The sequence below is a fragment of the Chiloscyllium punctatum genome, chromosome 2 (assembly GCF_047496795.1).
Source record: "Chiloscyllium punctatum isolate Juve2018m chromosome 2, sChiPun1.3, whole genome shotgun sequence".
In the NCBI taxonomy this organism is placed as follows: Eukaryota; Metazoa; Chordata; class Chondrichthyes; order Orectolobiformes; family Hemiscylliidae; genus Chiloscyllium; species Chiloscyllium punctatum.
Window position 1 is genome coordinate 1,427,633 of NC_092740.1, and position 8,330 is coordinate 1,435,962.

Here is an 8,330-nt window from a genome sequence, read left to right on the forward strand (position 1 = left end):
AAGTCTAGAATGGCCTCTCCCCTCGTCAGCCTGTCAACGTACTGAGTTAGGAAACCCTCCTGAACACACCTTACAAAAACAGCTCCTTCCAAACCATCTGCTCGAAGGAGGTTCCAATCAATATTTGGAAAGTTAAAGTCATTCATTACAACAACCCTACTACATTCACACTTTTCCAAAATCTGCTGACCTATGCTTTCTTCAATCTCCCTGCTGCTATTGGGGGGCCTGTAGTAAACCCCTAATGAGGTGACTACTCCCTTACTGTTCCTAATTTCCACCCATACTGACTGAGTAGGCAGACCGTCCTCAACAACAGTAATTTCTGTAGCTGTGATACCCTCTCTGATCAGCAGTGCTACACCCCCTCCTCTTTCCCCCCCTCCCTATTCTTTTTAAATGTTCTAAACCCTGGAACATCCAGCAACCATTCCTGCCCCTGAGAAACCCACATCTCTGTTATGGCCACAACATCATAGCACCAGGTACTGATCCATGCTCTAAGCTCATCACTTTTATTCCTGATATTCCTTGCATTAAAGCAAACACACTTTAACCAATCCCTTGGTTCTTTCCCAGGAAATTCCTTCCCACTGGCTGTGCTACCTCTTGCTATTGGGAAAAATCATCTCAGAGGATCTCCCATCCACCGCCTCCCACCTCATAGTCCCACACCTCCGCACCGCCCGTTTCTACCTCCTGCCAATCCACAAACCTGACTGCCCCGGATGACCCATTGTCTCAGCCTGCTCCTGCCCCACCGAACTCATCTCTGCAGACCTCGACACGGTCCTGTCCCCCTTCGTCCAAGAACTCCCCACCGACGTTCGGGACACCACCCACGCCCTCCACCTCCTCCTTGATTTTCGCTTCCCCGGTCCCCAACGCCTTATCTTCACCATGGACATCCAGTCCCTGTACACCTCCATCCCCCATCACGAAGGGCTCAAAGCCCTCTGCTTCTTCCTTTCCCGCCGTACCAACCACCACCCTTCCACTGACACCCTCCTTCGACTGACTGAACTGATCCTCACCCTGAACAACTTCTCTTTCCAATCCTCCCACTTCCTCCAAACCAAAGGAGTAGCCATGGGCACCCACATGGGCCCCAGCTATGCCTGTCTCTTCGTCGGATATGTGGAACAGTCCATCTTCCGCAGCTACACTGGCACCACCCTCCACCTTTTCCTCCGCTACATCGATGACTGTATCGGCGCTGTCTTGTGCTCCCACGAGGAGGTTGAACAGTTCATCCACTTTACCAACACATCTGACCCTGACCTCAAATTTACCTGGACCGTCTCAGACTCCTCCCTCCCCTTCCTAGACCTTTCCATTTCTATCTCTGGCGACCGAATCAACACGGACATTTACTATAAACTGACCAACTCCCACAACTACCTAGACTACACCTCCTCCCACCCTGCCCCCTGTAAAAACGCCATCCCATATTCCCAATTCCTTCGTCTCCGCCGCATCTGATCCCAGGAGGACCAGTTCCAAAACCGTACAACCCAGATGGCTCCTTCTTCAAAGACCGCAATATCCCCCCAGACGTAGTCGATGATGCCCTCCACCGCATCTCTTCCACTTCCTGCTCCTCCGCCCTTGAGCCCCGCCCCTCCAACCGCCACCAGGACATAACCCCACTGGTCCTCACCTACCACCCCACCAACCTCCATGTACAGCGTATCATCCGCCGTCATTTCCGCCACCTCCAAACGGACCCCACCACCAGGGATATATTTCCCTTCCCTCCCCTATCAGCGTTCCGAAAAGACCACTCCCTCCGTGACTCCCTCGTCAGGTCCACACCCCCCACCAACCCAACATCCACTCCCGGCACCTTCCCCTGCACCTGCAAGAAATGCAAAACTTGCGCCCACACCTCCCCCCTTACTTCCCTCCAAGGCCCCAAGGGATACTTCCATATCCACCACAAATTCGCCTGCACCTCCACACACATCATCTATTGCATCCGCTGCACCCGACCTGGCCTCCTCGATAATGGGGAGACAGGCCGCCTACTTGCGGAACGTTTCAGAGAACACCTCTGGGACACCCGGACCAACCAACCCAACCAGCCGTGACTTAACACTTCAATTCCCCCTCCCACTCCACCAAGGACATGCAGGTCCTTGGACTCCTCCATCGCCAGACCATAGCAACACGACGGTTGGAGGAAGAGCGCCTCATCTTCCGCCTAGGAACCCTCCAACCACAAGGGATGAACTCAGATTTTTCCAGTTTCCTCATTTCCCCTCCCCTCACCTTGTCTCAGTCAAATCCCTCGAACTCAGCACCACCTTCCTAACCTGCAATCTTCTTCCTGACCTCTCCGCCCCCACCCCACTCCGGCCTATCACCCTCACCTTGACCTCCTTCCACCTATTGCATTTCCAACGCCCCTCCCCCAAGTCCCTCCTCCCTACCTTTTATCTTAGCCTGCTGGACACACTTTCCTCATTCCTGAAGAAGGGCTTATGCCCGAAACGTCGATTCTCCTGTTCCTTGGATGCTGCCTGACCTGCTGCGCTTTTCCAGCAACACATTTTCAGCTACCTCTTGCTATTGCCTCATCTGCATCAACTCTCACCACCGTTATATTGCTCAGGTTCCCACGCCCCTGCCATACTAGTTTAAACCCTCCTGAACCACTCGAGCAAACCTTCCACCCAGGACATTGGTCCCCTTCCAGTTCAGCTGCAACCAGTCCTTCTTGTACAGGTCCCACCTTCCCCAGAAGGCACCCCAATTATCTACATATCTGAAGCCCTCCCTCCTATACCAGCTGCGCAGCCACGTATTAAGCTGCGCCCGCTCCCTGTTCCTCGCCTCACTATCTCGTGGCACCAGTAGTAAACCCGAGAACACTACTCTGTTCGTCCTGCTCTGCAGCTTCCACCCTAACTCCCTGAAATCACTTTTTATATCCTCAATCCTTTACCTGGTTGTATCATTGGTGCCAACATGTAACACTACTTCTGGCTGTTCTCCCTCCCCTTTCAAAATCTTATACACTCGATCAGAGACATCCCGGATCCTGGCACCAGGGAGGCAACATACCTTTCGGGAATCCCGATCCTGACCACAAAATCTCCTGTCAATTCTCCTAACAATCGAGTCTCCTACCACTAGCGCTTTTCTATTCTATCCCCTTCCCTTCTGGGCCACAGTGTCAGGCTCAGGGCCAGAGAACTGACCACTATGGCTTTCCTCTGGTAGGTCAATCCCCCCCCCCAGCAGTATCCAAAACGATATACTTATTGCAAGGGGAATGTCCACAGGGGCTCTCTACACTGTCTGTCTGTCCCCTTTCCTCCCCCTGACTGTAACCCATCTATCCTTACCCTGAGCCTCAGGAGTGACCAACTGCCGGTAACTTCTCTCAGTTACCCCCTTGTCTTCATTGGATGGGGTATTGAGTAAAAGAGCTGGCAGGTCATGTTAAAATTGTACAAGACATTGGTTCGGCTGCATTTAGAATACGGTGTACAGTTCTGGTTGCCACATTACCAAAAGGATGTGGACGCTTTGGAGAGGGTGCAGAGAAGGTTTATGAGGATGTTGCCTGGTATGGAAGGTGCTAGCTATGAAGAGAGGTTTAATAGGTTTGGTTTGTTTTCACTAGAAAAAGGAGATTTGGGGGGTGGACCTGATTGAGGTCTACAAAATCATGAAGGGTATAGACAGGGTGGATAGAGACAAGCTTTTTCCCAGGGTGAAGGATTCAATAACGAGAGGTCACACTTTCAAGGTGAGAGGTGGAATGTTTAAGGGGGATATACTTGGCAAGTACTTTACACAGAGGGTGTGGGTGTCTGGAACGCGTTGCCAGCAGAGGTGGTAGAGGCAGGCACGGTAGATTCATTTAAGATGCGTCTGGACAGATGCAGGAGTAGGTGGGGAGCAGAGGAACGTAGATGCTTAGGAATTGAGCGACAGGTTTAGACAGTAGATTGGATCAGCTCAGGCTTAGAGGGCCAAAGGGCCTGTTCCTGGGCTGTAAATTTTGTTTCTTTGGATTGGGCATGCAGCATCGGGAGCGGTGCAGGCTAGATGGATTAGCCATGTCAATTTGGGGCTGCATGGATAGTGGTGGGTCTGGGTGGGATGCTCTTCGGAGGATTGATGCAGACTCAATGGGCTAAATGGCCTTAACCTGCACATTCCTGAAGAAGGGCTTATGCCCGAAACGTCGATTCTCCTACTCCTCGGATGCTGCCTGGCCTGCTATCTTTTTCAAGCATCACATTTTTCAACTCTGGTAATCCAGCATCTGCAGTCCTCACTTTCTTCTACTTAATCTGCACATGACAAGATTCTATATCTCTGATGACAGTGAAGTCCACAATATGGCAAACATTTAGGACTTGGGTGAGGTAAAACTTCATCACCCAGAAGGTAGTGAAAGTAGCCAAGGTTTCATCTGCACCTTTCGATGCACTAATGCATCATTCTGGAAGCTGCAGCTGCAGTCGGATTGAGGATATCCATGCAGAAGAAAAGAATACAAGAGAGCATGCAGCTGATGAGATTTGGTTAAGATGACAGACAGATTTTTAATCAGCAATGGAACAAATGGTTTTGTGGAAAAGGCAGCAAAGCATATTTGAGCATTATTAGATCAGCCGTGAACTCTCAGAATGGTGCTGCAGGTTTGATGGGTTGAATGACTTAATTCTGTTGCTGCGTATAATGGACTTACAGCTGATTCCAGGAACAAGAGACACCATCCCCCTGACCCTGGGGCTAGATAAAAGCAGAACTCACTGAAACTGGGGACATTGAGCAGCTCGGCCAGATCTGGGTAGAGGCGATCATCCAACAAGTGTTTGTCGATCAATCTGCCCGCATTCTCCAGTGAATCGATCGTCGTTGTCCCAGGGCTGTTGGGGCAGATCACAGATGGCATCCTGCAACAACACAGAGACCCAGAAACTAACAAACATTATCAGACACAGACGCAGGAGGGGAGGAAGCAGGAGCATTTCGTCAAACAAAGAATGGAGAGAGGAGAAAGAAATGAATACAGGGAAAAGGGAGAGGCAGCAGGGGCAAGGTGGGGGGGGGGGGGGGAAGAGGCAGCAGGGGCAAGGTGGGGGGGGAGGGAGGGAGAGGCAGCAGGGGCGGGGGGGGGGAGAGGCAGCAGGGGCGGGGGGGGGGAGAGGCAGCAGGGGCGGGGGGGGGGAGAGGCAGCAGGGGCGGGGGGGGGGGGAGAGGCAGCAGGGGCGGGGGGGGGGGAGGGGGTTAGTTCCGGGGGGGGGGGGTGAAGGGGGTAGTTCCGGAGGGGGGGTGAAGGGGGTAGTTCCGGAGGGGGGGGGGGGGTGAAGGGGGTAGTTCCGGGGGGGGGGGTGAAGGGGGTAGTTCCGGAGGGGGGGGGGTGAAGGGGGTAGTTCCGGGGGGGGGGGGGGTGAAGGGGGGGGGGTGAAGGGGGTAGTTCCGGGGGGGGGTGAGGGGGGGTAGTTCGGGGGGGGTGAAGGGGGTAGTTCCGGGGGGGGGGGGTGAAGGGGGTAGTTCCGGGGGGGGGGGTGAGGGGGGTAGTTCCGGGGGGGGGGGGTGAAGGGGGTAGTTCCGGGGGGGGGGGGTGAAGGGGGTAGTTCCGGGGGGGGGGGGGTGAAGGGGGTAGTTCGGGGGGGGGGGTGAGGGGGGTAGTTCCGGGGGGGGGGTGAAGGGGGTAGTTCCGGGGGGGGGGGGTGAAGGGGGTAGTTCCGGGGGGGGGGGGTGAAGGGGGTAGTTCCGGGGGGGGGGGGGTGAAGGGGGTAGTTCCGGGGGGGGGGGTGAGGGGGGTAGTTCCGGGGGGGGGGGGTGAAGGGGGTAGTTCCGGGGGGGGGGGGTGAAGGGGGTAGTTCCGGGGGGGGGGGGGGTGAAGGGGGTAGTTCGGGGGGGGGGGTGAGGGGGGTAGTTCCGGGGGGGGGGTGAAGGGGGTAGTTCCGGGGGGGGGGGGTGAAGGGGGTAGTTCCGGGGGGGGGGGTGAAGGGGGTAGTTCGGGGGGGGGGGTGAGGGGGCTAGTTCCGGGGGGGGGGTGAAGGGGGTAGTTCCGGGGGGGGGGGGTGAAGGGGGTAGTTCCGGGGGGGGGTGAAGGGGGTAGTTCCGGGGGGGGGGGGGGGTGAAGGGGGTAGTTCCGGGGGGGGGGTGAAGGGGGTAGTTCCCGGGGGGGGGGGAGGTAGTTTCTCACTTGCTCGGGTTCCCGCTCCGGCTCTTCACCGCGCGCCGAGCTCCACAGGTCAAGGTTCAGCGCTAAAAAGTGCACCCAGAGACAAGAGGGACCACGGAAAACCAGCGCCCCCTCCAGCCTTGGAGGAGGAACTGCAGCCACCAACTGGAACAGCAATTACTGACAATTACTGTGGGAGAAGTCAAATAGAACTGTGAACAAACTGGCTAATTAGAATTGTAAAACGGGGTAGAGTCTAAGTTATAGAGTTCTCACTTTGCAATTCAAGTTTCTTCTTCACTTTAGCTAATTTATTTTAGAGTCATACAGATGTACAGAATGGAAACAGACCCTTCAGTCCAACTCGTCGATGCCGACCGGATATCCTAAATTAATTGAGCCCCATTTGCCACGACTTGGCCAATATCCCTCCAAAACCCTTCCTATTCATATACCCATCCAGATGCCTTTTAAATGTTGTCACTGTACTAACCTCCACCACTTCCTCCAACACCTAATGGTGACAAATATCAAACAATCACAAGAGAGGTTGGGCAAAAGCCGATTGTAACTGACTGCATTTTCCAACAGAGTTCCAGACAGTTAAGAAATGCCTATGAAATGGGATTGTCAGCTTAATTAACTGGACATGTTTTTTGATAATACTGGATTAGTGGTGCTGGAAGAGCACAGCAGTTCAGGCAGCATCCAACGAGCAGCAAAATCGAGGGCTTTTGCCCAAAACGTCGATTTCGCTGCTCGTTGGATGCTGCCTGAACTGCTGTGCTCTTCCAGCACCACTAATCCAGTATTTGATTTTCAGCATCTGCAGTCATTGTTTTTACCATGTTTTTTGATAATGCAGCATCCTATCCTACAACCCACTGTGAAGAAATTCGATACTGGAAGTTCATAAAAATAAGGTCAGAACAGGTACCTGTGACTCCAGCTTCTCATTTGTTCTTCTGATAGAACTATACTGTTAAGACAGACGTGTTCTGTGCTGTTTCTCTTGCAGAGAGACAGTGGCACGGCTTTGAGCTCAGTGTCTTTTAAAATTAGACAGAAAAAGCTTAAATGGGTAGAATCAGGCTCGCACAATCTGAGGTCTTAGTTTTACTTTCAGCTGGGAGTTGGAGTTGGATGTTGAAGCTGATACTTATCTCACTCCACTATAGCAGAAAGAAAGCAGAGTTAGACACAGATAAACGTGAGTGCAGTGATTGGAACAAGGTTGATCAGGTGGATCTAATTTAGTATGAGTTCCCTGACTAGGGCTATTAACCTGAGCCAATTAGGGAGTCCTGGCTGACAGACATAAACAGAAGTCTTCTGCTGCACACCGTCCACCTCTTCTCCCTCATCCACCGTCCGGACACGCCTTGGCGTGCCCATTTGCCACCGGGCGGTGGAGATCCCCAGTGGAGGGCTCTCTACACGGGAGTCCTCCCCCTTTCTCTCGGGGATCTGGGGTGGAGGGTGCTGCACGCAGCAGTCCCCTGCAACCGCAGATTGCGGTGGTTCACGGACTCCCAGCCCAACTGCTTGTTCTGTGGCGCTGTGGAGTCCGTGGACCATGTATATATTGGGTGTGGGCGTTTGCACTCCCTTTTCGATTTTCTTAAGAACCTTCTCCTCTGTTTCTGGCTGCACTTCAGTCCCACGCTCCTGATCTTCGGGCACCCGGTACGGAGGAGGGAGGGCAGGTCCGAGGACCTCCTCGTGGGTCTGCTCCTGGGCCTGGCCAAACTGGCCATCAACAGGTCCAGGCAGCGGGCCGTGGAGGGGATCGTTAGGGCCGACTGCCTGCCCCTCTTCCGGGGTTACGTTAGAGCCCGGGTGTCCTTGGAGAAGGAGCACGCGGTGTCCACCAACACCCTGGAGTCGTTCAGGGAGAGGTGGGCGCCGCAGGGAGTGGAGTGCATCATTTCTCCCTCCAACTCTATTTTGATTTAGTCCCTACCCTCCCCTTCACTGTTTTGCTCACACAGCATTGCCCTGTGGTTTGAAGGGCAGTGCTTGTCACTGGCCACTCGGGTGTTTTTCCTATCTTCCTGGTGGTGGAAATTGAATAAAGATTTGTGCACTTTGTGTCCTTCACTGTGTTTTACACCTGCACACACACACACCATGGGTGCTGGGGAAAAAAATAAGCACTACCGCACTTAGGTGG

At 54.0% G+C, this 8,330-nt stretch overlaps 1 protein-coding gene across 1 annotated transcript in view; it reads right to left on the reverse strand.

Annotated features, from left to right (window-relative positions):
- Positions 1 to 6,270, reverse strand: part of nup155 (nucleoporin 155) — a 213,449-nt gene extending 207,179 nt beyond the window's left edge. Inside the window, exons 1-2 of the mRNA XM_072592775.1 lie at positions 6,179 to 6,270; positions 4,774 to 4,916 (exon numbers count right to left, since the gene is read on the reverse strand). Of these exons, the coding sequence (XP_072448876.1) occupies positions 4,774 to 4,915 (142 nt within the window). The 5' untranslated portion in view covers position 4,916; positions 6,179 to 6,270. The remainder of the gene's footprint in view (positions 1 to 4,773; positions 4,917 to 6,178) is intronic.
- Positions 6,271 to 8,330: the final 2,060 nt, after the last annotated feature.